The sequence below is a fragment of the Leptonychotes weddellii genome, chromosome X (genome assembly GCF_054177405.1).
Source record: "Leptonychotes weddellii isolate Sample4059 chromosome X, ASM5417740v2, whole genome shotgun sequence".
Lineage (NCBI taxonomy): Eukaryota > Metazoa > Chordata > Mammalia > Carnivora > Phocidae > Leptonychotes > Leptonychotes weddellii.
Window position 1 is genome coordinate 78836500 of NC_138385.1, and position 21340 is coordinate 78857839.

The window sequence follows — 21340 nt, forward strand, 5'->3', positions numbered from 1 at the left end:
GCTGAGAAAATGCGAAAGGAGTGGCAGTCAGAGGATTTCCTGAGGTCCTTTGATTGGATGGAGGGAGGCTTCTTTCCCTGAGATCTTAGGGGAGGAAGCAAGAAGAGGGGCAAGTACCATTCTTTAGAGCCTCATCAGCATAAGGATTTGTAAGCACCATCTGTAAGCAGACTACTTAGAATGTCAGTTAGGTGGTCCTGGAGAAGACAAGTTAGATGGGATGAGTTCAAGACACTGTTCAATCACTTACTCACTGTATGGCTTTGGGAGATTTCTAAGCCTCAGATTCCACATCTGAGAAGCTTCTCAGAGTTTTTTTTTTTTTTTTAAGATTGAGTATAGTCAAATTGACAGAGCTCAAATGTGGTACCAAGTAAGTGTATAACAAATACGAGTTTCCTAGGCTATTTGAAGCTTTTGTGTAGCATCCTGCTCCTCATGGGACTCATTAATGGTCTCCTTTGGAGAAGTCTCTACTATTCTCTGAGTGTTTAGGCCATCTCCTCTTTAGTCACCCGACCTCATTCATCATTTAAAAGTGGCATGAATTAAGATATGAATAGAACCCTGAAATATAACCTTTCATCACCTTGCCTTGTGTAATGTTCAACTGAAAGAACTTAGAGACAACATACAGTAGAATTAAAGAATTAAAAAGAATTTAATTAAATAGAATTAAAAGATTCTTGAATGTCAAAGGGCAATATTTCTGAGGTAAGTGATTAAAATGGAAATAGCTAAAATACCAGCAGAAGAAAAGACTTTAGAGAATTGGCAATATAAAAGTTTGAGAATGAGTTTGCAACTCTAAAAATGTTGCCTTCCTGGAAAAATAGTGCGTTTTGAAAGACATCTTTTCCTATATATCTTATATATCTTACCTATCTGTCTGCCTATTGAAAGAAAAATCAGGAATGCAGAATCTGAAATACTGTAAGACCTCTCTCAGCAAACACCAGCTTGGTGCTTTATTGTGAAGTCTTGCTGTCAACTTCCCTAAGGGGATTCTGTGAATTCTGTAGCATCTGCAGAAACACTGACATCTTCTGAAAGATAGCAAGGGACTGCACAGTCCTATCATGAAGTAATTTTAAGACATGTGCAAATATTTAAATCAGAACGTATTAATTTAGTACCTTTTTAAATGAGTGTATTTGGCATACAGGTTAAATATTTTTAACCTTGTCAGTCCTGTTTCCTTGTGGTCCTTCAACAATTCAGGCCAAATTATGAGGTCCACTCACCAAGGAATATGAATGTAAGAAGACACGAACATGGTAGCTAGAAAAAACAGAACCCACAAAAGAAAGAGGGAGGAGGTTACGACAGAGAGAGAGAGAGAGAAAGAGAGAGAGTGAGAGACTTCATTACCAAGAAAAGGAAAGGAGAAATATTTTCATAAAGGAAAAGGAGAAAGTGAAGGGAAGGAAGATAGCAGAAGTTGTCTTTTTTTGTCCCCGGTCTCCTCAGGTTGAAGGAAGGAGGAGAACCTGAGGGTCTGAACATTTACTCAAGAGAGAGGGAGTTTACTTAGAAGAGACTGTTTTAAAATACGAAAGACTAATCAATCTTTCATTGTCAAGCTTCCTGGTTTTTTTGTGTTATATAGCAAAAGCATTTTAGACCAATTAAATAAAATTAAGAAGCCACAAATTACTTCATAATTTATTTCTAATGTTAACAATCTTGACCCAATAGCTTTTTATAACATTCTCATAGTTATGAAGTGATTTGGCTGCAATTGCCTTGAAAATTCCATTCCTTGGACAGATCCATTTATCAGCCTTGTGTATTGTTCCCGTACCTGGAATTCTGAGCCCTAGAAGTGGTACAAACTTCACAAACACGTATTTTCTTGGTGTCTATATAAATTTGTGGTTTCCAATCCCAGCCAAATACAATACCTTTCATATTTTAATTTTGTCAGCTCCCTCCTCCATTCCCTCCAGCAATTATTTCAAACCACTGGGCCACTCTTCAAATCTCTTACTCTATCTCCTTTTCTCAGCAGATAAAAATATAAGCACAACTGCACTTAATTCCCAAGTCCCTCTGAGACCTAAGGGAGAAATGCCCTTCCTGTTCAGGGCTTCTCCCTCTACTTCAAGTCTGATCTTAGTCCTCCCAGAGCCTTACCAATCAGTTAAGCCCCACCTCCTTTACAGCTTTAACTTCTGCTCAACCCTGGCTTCTTTCTGCCTATACATATGCTCACATCTCTTCCATATTAAAATGCTGACTTCCTTGAGTCTACAATCAACTTTTAGTAAATACTGGCATGTCTCTCCTCATCACAGCCAAAGTCTTTGCAAGGGAATTATACATTAGATGACATTATGTTCTTAATTTTTACTTAATTATTTCATACCAAGAGCAGGAGCAGATGATCAGGAAAGATGAAAACTTCAACAGGTCAATGATAGTGGTCAGCTTCAGCATTAATCAAAAAAACAGTCATTGGCAATCATGATGAAATACAATTTTGCCTCAATCAGATTGATGGAGATTAAGGAGAATGCTACTGGTCAGGGTTTACAAGGTTCAGGAAAAGAGGTAATGTCTGTAATATACTCCTGATAGCAGCACGAATTGTAGCAGTATAACCATCCTGGAGAGCAAGTTGGTTATTTATATCAAAAACCTTAACATGTATACATTTCTTTTGGCCCAACAATTGAGCTATCTACAATGATTTGTGGTAGTAGTAGTAGTTTTAGTAGACGTAGTAATAATATTTGAAAAGATAAAATTAGTAATGTCTAATGTTAGATTTAAAATGTGTTTCAGAAAACTCATAATGAGTTGATTTTCAGACCTCCATTATTTGGTCTTTTAATAAAAAGTGATCAGAAACTTCACATGATCTAATTTAAAAACATGTATCTTCAATATGACATGAAAAAAAACCCAAGTTTTGTTAGAACCAAAATTTAATCCAAATATGCTATTTATAAAGAAAAGAGGGTGCATCCACCGTGGAAAATAGTATGAAGGTTAATCAAAAAAGTTAAAATTAGAAGTACCCTACTATCCAGTAATCACACGACTGGGTATTTACCACAAAAATACAAAAACACTAATTCAAAGGGGTACATGGCAACCCTATGTTTATATGATGATGATACTGGGTGATGTATGAAATTATTAAATCGCTATATTGTACATCTGAAACTAATATAACACTGTATGTTAACTATATGAGAATTAAAATTAAAAAAAAAGAAAAGAGGGAAATGAAACAAAACCAGAACACTAGAATTTCTAAAAACTTTTAAGGAATAAGCATTGGCATATTTGAGTCATGTCATAAGAATCTTACAAATCTATTACTTTACATATTTGGCTTTACAGATAAAATTGGAAGAACTTGACTTGGTAAATGGATTTCTAATTTCTGATTCTGGCTCCACCATTTATAAGTTTATAAGTGATTTCAGCCAAGATATTTCATCTCTCATACCTTGTTTTCTCCTTTATAAAATAATGCTGTTGAAACAACTAACGGATCTCTAAATTGTCCATTATCTCTAATATGGTTTGATTCTGTGATAAAATAAGTTTGACTAATAATTACAAAATAACATATGTAAAATACAAAAAAAAAACTTACTTGTTAGTACAATATTGACCAAAACATCTTCCTTGGTGGGATTTTGGAAAGGTATAACAATAGATGAATGAAGACGGAGGTATGTGGTTATTCTTTCTATGTCTATAGGCTGGGGGAACAGTCCTACTCCAGAGAGGTAGAATATCCATTCTTTAAACTGTTTAAAGATAAACATTCATGACATACATATCCTAATCGCATACATTTTATTTGCAACACTTAATAAATGTAATATGCATAAAAATCTTGGTAGATAAGAAACATTTCAGGGTGCCTGGGTGGCTCAGTCGGTTGACTCTTGATTTTGGCTCAGGTTGTGATCTCAGGGTCTTGAGATCGAGCCCCATGTTGGGCTCTGCTCAGTGGGGAGTTTGCTTCTCTCTCTCTCTCCCTTTTCCCCTCCCCCCTGCTTGTGCTCTCTCTAAAATAAATGCATCTTTATTAAAAAAACCCATTTTGTTGTTAATATTTAATATGTATCATTATGTATTTCTTCTTTTCCAAATTCCTTTTGATTTTATTGAATATTCAATATATTTCTGCACTAAAAAAAGGACAAAAGACCAATACTCAAATATTAAACATCTTTCTATGCATAAAAGGTTATTTATAGCAACATAAAAGAGAAATCTTAATGAAAACCTTGTATTTCTGCTCAAGGTTTTTTAAAAAATCAATTTATCTAGCAAACTGGATCCTAAACACTACATGAAGTTTCCAAAATCCTAGAGTGAATTTCAAATGCAATTCAGATAGTTATCACATGAAGGCTAAGGTGGTGAGGCACAGATTGAAGTCCCATTAAAAGGAAGTGTGCACAACTGCATGCCATATTATTTATCTCTACTGCCTAGTACAGTGTATGTTCTGTTATGACATGATAGGGAAGAATGGCTCAAAAATTACATGAAGGAGATTGCATGCAGCCATCGTTCTTATCTGGGTTTCATAAACCTGCAAAGCACTGTTTGAAAATGTTCCCTTTGTGTTCATTTAGAATAAAAGTCCCGAGAGTATAAGAAACTGTGACTCAGTTCTGCACTGAACAGTTTGCTAATGTTCCAGATGAATAAAGAGGTCACAAAATGAAAACCAACAAACAATAACGTAGTTTATAATCTCTTAAACTACACAGGTGTGTCCAAGCCTCCAATAAAAGAGGAAAACTTTTAAGATTGTTTCAAAACTAGGACAGGTGGTGACAGTAAATCCATAAAATGCTATCTCTGCATAGGAAGGATTAAAGGTAAGTTTTATCAGCATATATCTTCAAATGCCTGCACTACTTTTAGTTAGAGATTCTACTAGCAGAATACAAGTGCAGTATATTTTCATTTACAATGTCCTAACCTGACTCCACACAATTGAATGACTAGAATCAAGCATCAGGGTTCAATTATATTAACAACTTTTTTACATAAATTACTTACTTTTTTGGCTACTTAATAAAAATCAATCCTGGATGACAGAAATGAAGTTACTTTAAACCACTGGGAATGAGCCAAACTACAAAAACAAGAAGGCCATGTTTTCACGTTTCACCAAGTGGCCTGGAATATTAGAGCTGCTAAATTAGACCACAACCCACCATTATTGAACACTAGTATCCGACAATTGCCCTGGCATTGCTTAAATTATCCCCTTGGGTTCAGAGAGGGAAATTAAAAAGTATCCAAACAAACGTGCAATAAAAAAAAAAAAAAGTAATATTGTCCACCCATCTTTACCTCAAACTTTTTTGAAAGAAGACACAGCACGATCTTTAAAGATCCAATTCCAGGGGTGCCTGGGTGGCTCAGTCAGTTAAGCCTCCAACTCCTGATTTCAGCTCAGGTCATGATCTCAGGTCTGTGAGATCAAGCCCCATGTGGAGCCCCACAATGGGCTCCGCACTCAGTGGGGAGTCTGCTTGAGATCCTCTCCCTCTCTCTTTGCTCCCCCCTGCTTGCGCACTCTCTCTCTAAAGTAAATAAATAAATCTTAAAAAAAAAGATCTGCCTTGTTAAAATTATTTATGTAGAAGGAAATAATCTGTACTACACTTTCTCTCTTCTGTATGAAAAGGATTATTGTTTTTTATTCTTTAATATTACTGAGAATCAAGCATACTTCCAGAGCATTGCTTCAGTTTACTTAAAAGTCAGTCATCATGTAAGAAATTTAATAGCCTCAAATTTTTTCTTCTGAAGGTAAATTACACATTTTCTTGGAAAAGAGGATACTCTAGTTACCCACTGGTCTTGCACTGACATGGGGTCCCCTATATTATATTTGATTCCATTGCCTCTCAGGTGGCAGGGTTTTGTAACCTCCTTGGTGTCCTGTAGGATTTAAAGCACATATCTCCATTTACGTTCCTCCTCATTAACACTTGAAGAAATAAAAAATAATAATAATTGTCAAAAGGTATGTAAAATTTTCATTGGCAGTAAGAGAGTTATAATCACTTAGGAATCTGTAGGTAGCTGCAAAAACAGTCAAGAAGACAGGTTGAAGTCACATGCCCTGCGTTCGGGTCTGAATTAAACCTCTTACTAGCTACCTGAACTTAATTTCTTTGTGTCTGTTTCCTGATCCATAAAATGAGATTGATTACTTCGACCACAGGACTGGGTGAGAATGAGTTGATATAATTCTTAGAATGGCATGTAGCAAGTTTAGAGATGCTTAAAAAATTATTAATTACTGTTGTTTTATTTTTTAAAAGATTTTATTTACTTGAGAGAGAGAGAGAGAGAGAGAGAGTGCGAGTGGGATGAAGGGCAGAGGGGATAATCTCAAGCAGACTCTGTGCTGAGCAGAGTCCAACGTGGGGCTTGATCTCATGACCCTGAGATCATGACCTGAGCCGAAACCAAGAGTTGGATGTTTAACTGACTAACTTACCCAGGCGCCCCTTAACCATTGTTGCTTTTAAAAAGTTATTATTAATCAGTAACACTGTGCAGATGAAATAGAATGAAAAAATAATACAATATTTGCAAGATCACATTTTCTACAGTTTCATCTTTAAGTTCATGAAAATATGAGTAAACAAGTCAGAAAATAAACATAAATGCCAGTAAAATGGCATTCCATTAAAATACCTATATTTTAAATCTGGTTGTACATTCTCCTTCATTCAAGTAATCTAAGGATTTAAAAATGCCTTCTTTAGATGCCTCCACAGGTACAATGTAGACCGTATTTCCAAAAGTTCATTTAATTAATCATTTACAATGAACTTGTTTTGCTTACGAAATATGTCAAGTGAATGAATTAGATTTACTTATTTATGATTTTGAAATTTAATGAACTTGACTTGGTCCAAGAATAATTTATCATACCTGAGTACAGTGGAAGGTGACAGAAACTTGATGACCAGTTCTTCCAAGAGCCGAAGGATAAAAGTGAACAGATACTTCTTTGATGGAGTGAGGAGGTATGGTCAGCTGTGTAAATTCAGAGAGAGAAAAAAAAAAATCAATGCTTTGTTTGAGTCAGGATCTTTGTGTGCTAGGTACATGCCAGGTTGATTTTCGTGTAATTAGTATTTTGTCTTGTACGTGTTACCCATTCTTAGTATGCCTGCTTGGTGAATATTGGTATAATGGCCATGGTAAACAGTGTTCAGTAGTGTTTACCCCATGTTCTCCCCCCAGACAATGACCACATGGAGTTACTTGCTTTATAAAAGGAAATCAGGATTAATTTTTAAAGCCAACTAAGAACCCCAAATAATAGAAATATACATTTTTTTAAGAACTGATAGCTTATTGATCATCCCAAGATACTTGTGAAACCACTGGGAACCTAACTTGTACCTTGGCGATGTCCGAAGAGATTAAACTGATAGTAAGCATAGATGTAAGGAAGGCTTCTTTAGTATACAATGAAGTGTTCCTTTTTGCCCTATCATATACACACTCAAGGTGTGGCCTGTTAGAATAACTTGAGTCTGAACAGTATTAGAATGAGTTACCTCTTTAGAGATTGTGAAAGAAGCCAGCAACTACATCAAAACGCTATACTGTGAATAATATATTTAACATTAACACTTACAGAATGATAAAATGAAAAGGCGTATGTCTGAAAAGTAAGTTTATTTTTTTCACTACTGTATTTTGCCAGATAACTTTTGAAAATATAAAACTGCAATATAGCAGTGTCATTCAAATCCCTGTAGAATGTAGCACTTAGTGCTTAATAATAATGCTCTGATAATGACCATGAAATACAAATACAATTCATTGTTATATTTAGAACAGTCACCTCCTTCCTATCTGTATATGTGTGGTTTATCTATAGCAAATATTTTTATCTCAGGCTGGCTCTCCCTTTGATAGTTAATCACTTAAGTTTATGCATACATAATGAGTATAAATTAATTTCAATATCAACCTTAGCAAAAAAAATAAGAAAAGTTGTATTTCATGTATTCTTTCAATTTAGCAAAAAGTTCTCTAGATAGATCGATAGATATAAGGAAATCATCTATTTCATTAGAAAACCCATATACCAGTACATTAACTTGGATTTTAATTCTAGTTCTACCACTTACTAGCCAGGAGGTTTAAGTATTTTAGCTTCTCTGGCCTCAAATTCCTCTTCCCTAAATATATGTCAGAAGCACGTGGCACAGATTGAGATAGTGTATATAGCCAACCAGGAACTCAATGAAATTCCTTTATTTTCACCTAAAATTCACGAATTCCATGAATCCCATGGTTTCAAGGAAAAGGAAGATAAACACTATTGGTTGGAATTTATCTGCAGCAAATGTACTGGTTTAGTATAATGGAATATAGATAATCTGTTAAATATAGGACCTTTTGGAAATTTGCAAACACTTAATTCCAAGGAAGTGTCATCATAATAACCAATTCCAATATGTGAGTTTACACTGGATCTTAGTTGAAGAGAGAAAGATTAGCAGGACAGCTGAGTAAACTTAAATTTGAATAGGATACTAGATGATGTGGGAGATTAATTATGCCATTAAGAAATATAATCTGAAAAAAAAAGAGAAATATAATCTGAAGTATTTAGTGTTGAAATAGCATGATGCCTACAACTTACCTTCAGACTGAACAGTAAGAAATGTAAGAGAAGACAAATGTAGCAAATCATTAACATAAGAACCAAGGTAGAAAGTATAAGTTTGTGCTTATATATGCACAAGCATATATAATAATAATGCAGAGCATTATTATTAAGCACTAAGATTAAACTATATACACAATGCTATACACACAATTGTGTATATAGTTTAATCTTAGAATAACTATACTAAAATGTATACACATGCTTGTATTACTTAACACTGTATTTTCCATAAATTAAACAGAATATGGTGATCAGGATATAGTTTACAAATAACTGAAATTCCTCATTAGAAACTGGTGTTAGCAATATAATACTTAGTGATATCTAAGTTGACACATTATGGAAGTTAAGAACTAATTTCATATCATGTTATTATTAATTGGCAACCAGTCATTGACAAGAGATAGGTAGTAAGATACACATGAAATCACACTGTAGATTTCTTAAACAATCATTAAACAGCAAATAGTAAAAGCCTTTATTTAAATACTATATCTACTTAACAGGGCTTCATGATTTACTGTGAGATGCTCTGAAGAAAATAATCTATCACAATTACCATTTTGAAGTTTACCTGAAAACATGGTTTTGGTATTCACTGTACATATTTGGTATCATATGCTTGGAAACAAAGATTGATGCTAAACCTTCAGATCTTGTTTTGTTACTTATGGGAGGAGAAAAGTGATTGGGGCCCATTGACTCGTTCTAGTCTATGCTAGGGACCAAGGAATGAGTAAATGGGGTAGAGAAAGGAGAGAGGGTCAGAACTGTTCACATTTTTTGGAAGTGGGGGACAGGTGATGGGCAGGAATTCATCAAGTGCTGGAAGGAACTAGCCTCTTGGAACCCTGGAAACATAGAAAGATTGCTGAGTCAATATCATACTACTGGGGAATGATTTCCAAATCTGATTACTAAAATGGTCCGAAATAAAGCACAACCAGTTCATTTAGAGTCCAGTGATAATGAGTATGATGCTAGCATACAGAATTTTAAAAATTTAGATGGACACGATATTGGTTTCTTTGATCAATTAAAATTGGGGGGGAGATATATATGTATATAAATTCTATTTTTAAATTTTAAGCAATTGAGACCTTGTTAATTAATAAATCAAATGATAATACTCCATGGTGTCCCAAAATCAGTACTGAAAAATGCTCTAGTAGTGGTAGGTTATTTGGCTTTCCAAATATACTTACTGATGATCTGTTAACATCCAAGACAAAATTTTCAGGATTACTGTTTGTTGCTTGCAATTCTAAGGTCTCGTGTGTTGGATTAACTAAAGGAATGATCTGAGTGACATACCTGGAAGGAAAAATGGAGTAAACTTATTCATAAACTTGTTCAATGATAATTTTATAAACTTGATGACTATCATGGGTTGAACTGCATACCTAAAAAAGATGTATTTAAGTTCTAACTCCCAATACCTCAGAATATAGAAAGAGGGTCACTGCAGATGTAATTAGTTAAGATGCGATCATACTGGAGTAGGATGGCCCTTAATCCCTTATGACTGGTGTCGTTATAAGAAGATAATGTGAAGACACATGAGAAGATGAGCATATGGCAATGGAGGTGGAGACTGGAGAGTCCAGGAATACCAAACACCTCTGAGTCAAGGAATACCAAGGATTGCTGGTAAGCACTAGAAGCCACAAGAGGAAAGGAAGGATTCTCTCTTATTGGTTTCAGAGAGAACTTGGTCCTACTGAAAACTTGACTTCAAATTTCTAGCCTCCAGAACAGTGAGACAATATGTTTCTGTTGTTTTAATTCACCCAGTGTGTGGTACTTGTGATGACAGGTTTAGGAAGCTAATACAATGACTTGTGTGAGTTTCAAAATAAGAATAATCATGTATGAACTGATGACATTTTGCTAAATTAGTCCTTGATTTTCTATTTTGGAGACCAAATGTTATTCCACACTGGGTAGTGGAATATATCCCAGTTTTAGGAGCAATATTTACTCATTATTTTATAACTGTTAAATTCAGGCAAAAAAGTTAACAGTTTAGAAATAATAACAATGAGTAATAAATTCACAAAGTTCTGTCCATTACATCAAAAAGATCCAAACCAATGATGAGTAAATACAAAAAAAAAAAAAAAGTGGCTGATATTTATGCTCAAAGCAAAGAATAATCAAGAGGATTCATAATTCTCACTTTACCATCATTTCTAATACCTTTTGATGTATAGCATGAAAACTGCCATGCTGTAGAAATGCAAAGTAAAACCACACTGAGATACCACCTCATACCTGTTAGGATGGCTGTCATTTAAAAAAATAGTAATGTTGGCAAGGATGTGGAGAAAATGGAACACTGGTACACCACTGGTGGGAATGTAAATTGGTAGAGCAACTATAGCAAACAATAGGAGGGTACCTCAAAAAATTAAAGAAAACTACTATATGATCCAACAATTGGATCCCAAATACTGGGCATATACCAACTATTTGGTATATACCCCAAATAAATGAAATCAGTATCTTGAAGACATAACTGCACTCCCACATTAATTGCAGCATTATTCACAATTGCCAAGATATGGAAATAACCTAAATGTTCTTCTAGAGATGAATGGATAAATAAAACATGGAATATACAATGAAATATTACTCAAACTTAAAAAAGAAGGTAATCCTGACATTTGTTGACAACATGGATGAACCTAGAGGACATAATGGGGTTTTTTTAAAAGATTTTATTTATTTGAGATAGAGAGTGAGCAAGAGAGCAGGAGCAGGGAGCAGAGGGAGAGGGAGAAGCAGGCTCCCCGCTGAGCTGGGAGCCCGATGTGGGGCTCGGTCCCAGGACCCTTGGATCATGACCTGAGCAGAAGGCAGATGCTCAACCGACAGAGCCACCCAGGCGCCCCTAGAAAACATTATGTTAAGTGAAATAACTCGGACGGAGAAAGACAAACACTGTGTGATCTTACTTATATGTGGAATCTAAAAAAGTGAGAAACAGTGTAAGTTCTGTGGGAATTAAAATCAATTTCATCGCAAAGATTAATATAACTTGATGACATTAGAAATGGGCAAAGATACAAAAAGTAAGAAGTGTATGTAGCCTGTGATTGCCAGTGGACCAAGGAGCAAAATATATTAACTAAAGAGGTACTTGATTCATTGTTCATCCAGAAAAAGGTTTTCAATTGAATTGAATTTAATAAATATTTTCTTTAATTGCTAGTTTTCCCAATAATGAGAAATGAAGTGTGTAATTACAAATGTATATCCTGAGGATTGTTGATGCACATATTTATTACTTAGGGACAAAATTAAATTTCTTGAGTCTAAAATGTTGTTATACTTATTTCTAAACAGTCACGATAAAATATTTTTTCATCAAGACTGTGTCAAACCTATTAATATAGAATAAGAAGGGAAAATTAAAATAACATTGCTGGTCAAATCAAAGAAAAACAAGAAGATGATTTTTTTTAAAATATTTATTTATTTTTAGAGAGAGAGAGAGTGAACAAGTGTATGGAGGGCAGAGGGGGAGAGAGGTATCCTGAAGCAGACTCCCTGCTAGCACAGAGCCCCATGCAGGGCTCGATCCCAGGACCGTGAGATCATGACCTGAGCCAAAATCAAGAGTTGGCCACTTACCCAACTGAGCCATGCAGATGCACCAAGAAGGTAATTTTAATGTGAACCAAGTGGTAGCACCTTAAAAACCATTTCCAGGATGAAGCATATGTGTGAATTCTGAATTATTTTTTCAACTTCTTATGAGTCTTAAGCTCTTTCAAAATAAAAAGACACTAAAAAAAAAAACAACAAAACACAGTGCCGGGGCGGCTGGGTGGCTCAGTTGGTTAAGTGTCTGACTTTCGATTTATGGCCGGTGGAGTGTAAATAAAAGTACAACCAATTGTGCATTCTTTGTTGTTATCCACTAGAGTACAGTGATATTGCATTCCTATGTTTGTACCCAATAGAAATGAGCACAAATGTGCAACAAAAGCATATACAATGTTATAAACAACATATTTCATAATATACCAAACTGGGAAAAAAAAACCCAAAAGTTGATCAACAATAAAAAGGAATTTTTTTTTTGCAGCAATGAAAATAAATGAAGAATGGTACACAGAACAACATGAATGGGTCAATAACTCCTGACTATCATTACAGAGTGTCATATTTAAATATGAGAAAGGGGTACTTGGGTGGCTCGGTGGGTTAAGCGTCCAACTCTTGATTTTGGCTCAGGTCATGATCTCAGGGTCGTGAGTTCGAGCTTCGCATTGGGCTCTGTACTCAGCAGGGAGTCTGCCTGAGATTCTCTCTTTCCCTCTGCCCCACCCACCCCCACTCTCTCTCGCTCTCAATTAAATAAATAAATCCTTAAATATGAGCAAAACAAGTATCAGGGAAAGTTTTGAGTAGGAAAAAAGAAGAACAAAATTTATAATTAAAGACAAAGGCCATGACCATTCATATCTTAAGCATATCAGAAAAAATATTACCAAAATGAAATAAGAACAGAACATTACGATTTTTAAAAAAACCCAAAAATATGTAAAAGAAACATCCAAACAACAACAAAAATGGTGTTGGATGTTGATAACTGTCATGAAAATTCAACAAAAAGAATGGAAGATAAATTCAGGTAAATCTATCTGAATGCAAAAGCACAGATGTTGGTTAAAAAAAAAGGCCAAAAAATAAAAAAATTAAAATAGCCCCCAAGTTCTAAAACTAAAACATAGATGTTGTAGGAAGAGAGAAAATAGATGGCATAATTTGAGACTTCCAGAAACTGAAAGTCATGTGTTTCCATACTGAAAGAGACTCCAACTACCTAGAAAATGTATGAAAATAGAACAACACCAATTTATTAAACATTTTAAAAACACTGGATACAATTAATGGCCATCAAACTTCCAAAGAGGATAGGGATCCAGAATAAGGCTGGCTAAAAAAGTAGTTACTATCAAACATTTTTTAATATTATGCAACTTTTAATTACATACAGTATGACTTAGATAAAAAGAAATTACTCTTTAGAACAACATGACCAAAAGTAACAAGAACTCAAAAAGAAAGAGAAAAGGTGGGCACCTGTTAGTGGAATGAAAAAAAAAAAAAAAAGATTGTAAAACTGGTTGTGCTAAATATTTTCACATAAGTGTAATACATTTGTTAATAATTTTATATACATATATAGCTTTCATACATTAATATATTTTTAAAACAAGAAAAAATATAAAAGTAGAAATAAGTTTGTTAGGAAGTTAAAGCAGACACTGCTGGCACCCTACCCAGTTCCCCTGGAAGATTTTTACCAGTTCTCTACCCTCAGACCCCAACTTCTACACGCTTGCTATTCATTTTCCTTCCGAGACCTTCAGACGATTGCCCTTGGGTCTTGCTATCTCCTCAACTGTACAGACAGTAGAAGTGCCTGGGAGTTTATACCTCTTCCCAAGGAAGCTTATAATGACTAGTATGGGAATTCAAAAGCCAAGCATCTCTGCATCAAGACAGGACAAACTCTGAGATGTAATTTATGCTACAGAGCTCTCTGCAGGATCAGATAGTCTGGGACCATACCTGCAATCACACCCTTGCTTAGCTTCTTCCCTTTTCTTATCCTGCTTCCCCTATTCTCTTACAGGTTGTTCTTAATGGGACCACTTCCTTAATAAATCACTTGCTACAGATTTCTTTGGCTACAGATCTGGCCCTGGGAGAATTCAACACTTTTCTGGAGTGCTAAGGGAGAGAAATTAACAAAGAGGTACAGATTTGCCCACTAGTGCACATGCTCTTTAAAAGTACGAACGTGTATCATCATTTGGACAAAAAAAGTCTTGAGACCTAAAGTTTCATTTATCCATGGTGATTGAAATGCAGGAAAGACAAGTTGCAATGGCAACAAAAACAAGAATACTGGAGGATCTACTGGGCCGTTAAAATCAGTCCAATACTATAAGTTATATTTAATTAAAAGCCCTTTATGTTATTACACATGCATGTTGTTTCTTTCACATACGGTAGTTCTAGGGTATTTTAGGTTTGCCTTCAGGCCTAACATGCTGTATTTTGTTTGAAGTAAGATTGCACCAAATCCTCTTGCAGACCCGCATATTTCCTAATCACCCTTTGTTAAGTATTGTTAATACAATCATTTATGGTACCGGAATATGAAGCAGGAAAGATGCCAAAGGATATTTCTGCTAGAGAATGTAGAGACTTTGGCATGTTTTTATATTCACAAATGTTATTTATTTGCTTAGAGATTATTATCTTTTAAGGGTTTGTAGGACAAATCTTTGGATTTCCATTGGATTTTCTATGTAAATCCACTAGTTTGAATCTGGAAAATTGTATACAAGAACATTCTCCTTAGTCTCTTTTCTACATTTAGTGACCTAGGGCAAATCACTTAGCATCTGTAAACCTCAGTTACCCCATTTGAAACTGAGGCAAATCCCCCTAATAGGCATATTAGTCTTAAAAAACATTCATGTAGCTTATATCTATGAACAATGTAGTAACTTTTGGGTCTAGAATTTCCTTTTAAGATGATATGGCTCAAAATATCCTCATCCTGAATGAAAAAAATTGTGACCTTGAAATGATAATAATGAATGTATTTTACACATATTAGAAACCAAAATGATTTCAAAAATATTTGATTTAATAAGGACCTTTATTATTAAGCTATGAGGGATTACCTCACCTTTATAAGGAATTACTCTATAGTAATTCATGGAAGCATGTTTTCAATTGTATCAGACATAATCAAAACTGCTCACTAAAATATGAAGTAAATAAATGTCACCTTGAGCTTTGTATAACTGATCTGAGGCCCATAAACTATTTAGAATTCTATTTGTTTCATATTGGATTTCCATTCCTCAATAAAATGCAATCTCTATAGAGTTATTAAAAATAAATAAAAATAAAAGTAGGAATTGTGGGGGCACCTGGGTGACTCGGTTAAGTGTCCGACTCTTGGTTTCAGCTCAGGTCATGATCTCAGGGTCTTGAGACTGAGCCCCGTGTCAGGCTCCTCACTCAGTTGGGAGTCTGCTTCTCTCCCTCTCCCTCTGCCAGTCCTCCTGATCGTGCTCTCTCTCTCTCTCTCTCAAATAAATAAATACCTCTTAAAAAAATAAAACTAGAAATTGTGATTGGGTTACCCCTATGTATCAGCATCAAACCTGGTACCAGACATGTAGGAAGAGCTCAACCATGTAAATATAAATGGTCATATCTCAAGGGCACATGGTATTAGCCAAATGACAAAGTATTCTCCACTGTCCATCGCTGACCCGCTGCTTTGCCTTGACCAAACTTTAGTCAGCCTTCTATGTTTCCTACGGGCCCCTGTGCTCTGTTTGTCCCCAAGCCTGAGCAAGCACAAATAAAGTGGAACATGCCTCTTTCCTTGACTTCTCCTGGGAATCCGCTTACCACAGGACGATCCTTTTCCTATCAGTCGCCACCAGTCATTTTCCTTTCCTTGTCCAGCTTTCCCTCCAGAGTCTGCTTATCTCTCCTTGTCCCACCTTTAGCTTTTCCTGTTTGATTTTGAAATGCTTGCAGATTTCTGAGATCTGCGGTCTCCAACTCTTTCAAGAGTCCCTTTCTCTCCCTTGCAATAATCATTTTGAATAAAAGCCTCTCCTTACTAAGTCCTAATTTCTTTTTCTTTGACTTAAGTTTTCCAGGGGGTAGTTTAAATATCAAACCTTCCCTACAAAGGAAAATCAATTACTAAAAATATATTTATGTCTTATAAAAAAAGATTAAGTGGATTACAACAATATTCTTTTAGATAAATTTTTCTCCTTCCACGAAATAATTTTATCTATTAAACAGAACTTACTTTCCAAGGTCACATTGTATTTCTGGTACTGTGGTTGATTTCGGTAATTCAGTAGTTAATCTCAGTAAATACCAGAACTCAAGAGCCACGTCAGGCTGAAAAATAACGCTGGTGGAGAAAAATATACAAAATTTTGTCAGTGGTTTTAGTTTGTGTAATAAAATTGGCAGAAAAAAATCCTAAATAGGTGGTTTCAAATACAATATTTGACAACTGCTCTGTGATGCATTCTACTTCTGTTGTAGATATATTTTTAAATTTTTCATTTTTGGTGAGAAGATCATTATTCAGAAAAAACATCATCATTAATATCTGTTTAATAAATGTTTGTTGAGTGAATAAAAATATTTAAATGTTAATGAATTCAAATGTCTTACAGGAGCAATAATAAGAAAAGTCCTGCTTTCTGTGATTAAATCCAATTTAGTTCATTGAATTAAACACCTGTATATTTTCACGTGAAGGCATTCAAGTGACATGCAACTCTGGAGACCTTCCTTTATTATCAGCATGTGCTCACTTTTGGGGGAAACAGAGACAGAACCCGTGACCATCTAAAAGTATAACTGGAAAAAATAAATAAATAAAATTATAACTGGGCTGGTATCTCAGCTCTGCCATCTTTTATTTAAGTAGACTCGAACAAGTCACTTAAAATCATTTTGAAGGCTTTATTTCAAAGGATCAACAATAAAATATAATGCCACACTCAAACCATACCTTTCATCTCTACAGCCTGTAGTCGCTGGAGAATACTGTAGGACATAGTTGATACATTCTAGCGGGTGCAGTGTAAGTTGCTTAAATCCATTAAGGGCAGCATTGGATAACTGCACATCTAAATGAATCATTTTCTCTTTTGGATTAGAGAGAGGTATTTCAATGTAAATGCTCTCCTAGAATTACAGAACAAATACAAAATCAGCTCCTAGTGTCACCATAGAGTGAGTCATTGTTCTATAAAAGCAAATGCAAAGAAAACTTTTACACAAAATAAGGCCATTTGTTTTATTTTTCCCCTTGATCCACTGTTAAATATATCTCACTTACTTTTAATCTCTTATATGTTTTTCTTGACTAGTCTTGGTAAATGGCATTTTTTTCAACAACAAATACTTTTAAGACATCCATCTAGCTAAATGCTAAGGAAAGTGTAAAATTACATTTAAAATATAGTTTTATTCAATACCATTATTACCATGAGGTCCATTTGTCAATATTTTCTCTAGCTGTGGTACTCAAACTTTAGCATGCATAAGAATCATCTGCAGAGGTTGCTAAAACATAGATTACTGGCCCCCTGCCCCAAAGACTCTGATTCAATAGTTCTGGGATGGGGCCTGATAATATATATTTCTAAAAAGTTCTGCTGATCCAGAGGACACACTTTAAGTATCTCTGTACATCAGCATCAAGTACTAGGGAAAATCTGAACTAAGAAAAATTCTGTTGATAATACAACTAACTTCTTGTTTAGATTCTTTCCTTCCATTCTGGTTTCTGCTGTCCTGCCCCCCTAGCTACATCCACTCAGCCCTGGAAGGCACTCTTCAGGTTCCAAGACATTTCCTGATCCCCATTCTGGCTGATGACTTATATTTCATCCCATTACAGCCACGATCTCCACTAGAGTAAAAGCCATTAATTGAAACAAAAGTGTTAAAAGGTGATTAATAGAGAGGACATATCTCAATCTTGAACAAATTTGAGTTGTCTATAATGCCTTAACCTAATGAAATGGAAAATGTTGGGCATTTCAGTCATAATTCAAAATTTGGTAATGGACATACTTCAGGACTTGGAAGTATTTTGAAACTTAACACATTACAGGAATGACAAAAACAACCAAGCTGGTAGGGACAGGTGGTGATGGGGAGAGAGTTATTCACAAAACATATCTTTAAGATAGACATTACAGCTTCACCCAAGGAATGAACATTTGCTTGATTACCGATATATAAATAAATGAGTGTATTTAGGGGAATGGAAATAGCATTGAGTGTGGTGAACAACATCTGGTAAGGAGAGATGAAAAACAAGAATATATACAAATTTATAATTAAATCAGGATATCATTTATTACAAATCAGATTTAATTATAAATGCATTGGAAAATGGCTATCTACGATAGTTTCAGGACATATTAGAATCATGGATTCCTAAAATATATGGGCATTTAAATTGCTATAGTAAAATAACTAATGCTCATGATTATAAAGAAGGAAAAATAAAAATATAAAATGCAAAAAACCAATAATGACATTTGACACAGTTTATCATTTCCTAGGCAATCTGAAGTATTTCATGAGACTGTTATAGAATTTAGCCTCCTAGGAAGTTTCTAAGGGTCAAACAAATCAACAACTAAACCATATGCCAGGATAACATATACCGACAACCATATATTGGACTAGAAACTTTGCCCGGGTCTTTAGACAGAAAACTGAAATGAGATGTCTTTGGGCCAAACACAGATATTTCTCAGGTCAGTGTCAGTTTAAAACAATGCGGTAGCTTATTCTTCACAGAAGTAAAAATAGTAGGATCTAAACCAGTGATTTTCAAAATGGTTTCATCATAACCTAGAGTAATTCATTTTATTTTAATTTTTTTAAAGATTTTATTTATTTATTTGACAGAGAGAGAGATCACAAGTAGGCAGAGAGGCAGGCAAAAAGAGAGGGAAGCAGGCTCCCTGCTGAGCAGAGAGCCTGATGCCGGGCTTGATCCCAGGAGCCTGAGATCATGACCTGAGCTGAAGTCAGACGCCTAACTGACTGAGCCACCCAGGCATCCCTAGAGTAATTCACTGTACATCACAATGTGGCCCATATACACATACCGCTGGAAAAAAAGATTCACATAACAATCCCTACTCTTCCCACATGTGATGTTCTCTGATGCTTTCTATTCTCTTATATTCTATTCTATTTCTTAAAAAAAAAAAAAAAGAATGCTCGTTTTGACCCACTCACCTTTTTTTGAGACCTATACATTGAAAAACTCTGGCCTAAAGAGGAATGAAGTACTGGAATATCGAATTGCTTTATGTCTCATCACATATAGACTTTGAACACAAAGTAAAACAAAACCACTTTCAATCTACTGTGATCGCTGCAAACTACAAGCCACATAACAGAAGCATGCCCCAGTGTTACAAATGTGTGAGGACATTCTACGGTTGGCCGAATCTTAAGAGATGAAAATGAGGATGGCGGGGCGCCTGGGTGGCACAGTGGGTAAGCCTCTGCCTTCAGCTCAGGTCGTGATCCCAGGGTCCTGGGATCGAGCCCCGCATCGGGCTCTCTGCTCAGCGGGAAGCCTGCTTCTCCCTCTCCCACTCCCCCTGCTTGTGTTCCCTCTCTCGCTGTCTCTCTCTCTGTCAAATAAATAAATAAAATCTTTAAAAAAAAAAAAAAAGAAAGAAAATGAGGATGGCAGCTCTGGGGCACTTGCGTAACAGCCTCTCTTTGACACATCCATGGCAAATATCACTACTTGATCACTTCACTCTTATCCATTAGGTCTGGACACCCCCTCCAAATCAAGCAACCTTCCAGAGAGCAATCGTTAATTGCTCCGAACCACCTGCACTAAAGCAGGACTGTGGTCTCTAGGGAAAGCCGGCACTGGAATTCTCTGGGGCCTCAAAACCAGCAATAGACTCAATAGAAATGAATGTTTCGTTATAGTAAAAAGATTTAAGTTTCCAATTAATTAAGAGTGCTGTATTTCTAGTCTGGTAAAATGCATGTCAAATTTAACAACAATATTATAAAAAATAATTTCTAACACTCATTATAATTTGAATATTTTCTTTCAAGTTTCAATAGATAAAAACCCCTAAATTACACTTTTAAAATATAGTATTGTATGAATAATCTCTTTTAAATATACATCTGCCAAAATACTGTCAAAATTAATTTAGACAAGATTAATTTTCTAACTACATTTCTTAAAGCCATAAAAACTAAATATTTCTTTAAATATTTCATGCACTCAATAAGAGATTTTTGTCGTTCTTCATTTGATTAGATGATCCAAATTTGTAAGTTTATTCTTGAAATACCTCCTTTGTGTTAGCTATATAATCCAAAAATAAATACATAACTATTTTCAACATACGAAACAGAATATATAAAGGAGTCGTCTGCAAAAATGGTTAATAGTCTTATTGTCTAAGGCATCCTGCCACCCCATTCCATTTTATGACAAATAACTCTCACTCAATAGGAAGTATAAAGCCAGGTGAATTTCTGTGACTCCCTCTCTATATAAAAAGTGTGAAATATTTGGCTAGTGTATGTCTTGCCAATGGCATATTCTTCCACTTTGATGAGTGGTTTTATAAGGTTTTTTAGAACTAAATGCATATCAATTTGGACTGATTTTGTTTTTGGAAATTCAAGTGAAATAGTAACTATTTTTTTTTTTTTGTCTTTTGTCTTTACATGGGCTCTTTTGGGTGCAATGATAGACAGCATTCCTTTATAAGGTGTTCAGTATGTTGCCTGGATTGTGTACTTAAGGAATATTTTAGCTAACATAATGACTGCTTAAAGAAATTGCTTCCATTTTTCATAATCCTTTTGTGAAAGGAATAAATTATGTATATTTAATCCTGTGGAATATAAGTAAAGATTTTAAAGCATGAAGAGGTTCATAAGATGTTGAAATTTAGGACTGAAAAAATTCAAACACTCAGCTAAGATTGGAATATGTTTAAAATATGCACAAACAGATGTATTGAATTTTGCAAATTTTAAACTTTTTCA

The 21340-nt window shown here is 35.0% G+C and overlaps 1 protein-coding gene across 1 annotated transcript in view; it reads right to left on the bottom strand.

Moving 5' to 3' along the window:
• The window catches only part of LOC145717737 (cilia- and flagella-associated protein 47-like), a 187904-nt gene that overhangs the window by 74122 nt on the left and 92442 nt on the right, over positions 1-21340 (bottom strand). Inside the window, exons 7-12 of the mRNA XM_081807960.1 lie at positions 19541-19575; positions 17286-17461; positions 16566-16673; positions 9901-10009; positions 6937-7041; positions 3611-3767 (exon numbers count right to left, since the gene is read on the bottom strand). Of these exons, the coding sequence (XP_081664086.1) occupies positions 3611-3767; positions 6937-7041; positions 9901-10009; positions 16566-16673; positions 17286-17461; positions 19541-19575 (690 nt within the window). The remainder of the gene's footprint in view (positions 1-3610; positions 3768-6936; positions 7042-9900; positions 10010-16565; positions 16674-17285; positions 17462-19540; positions 19576-21340) is intronic.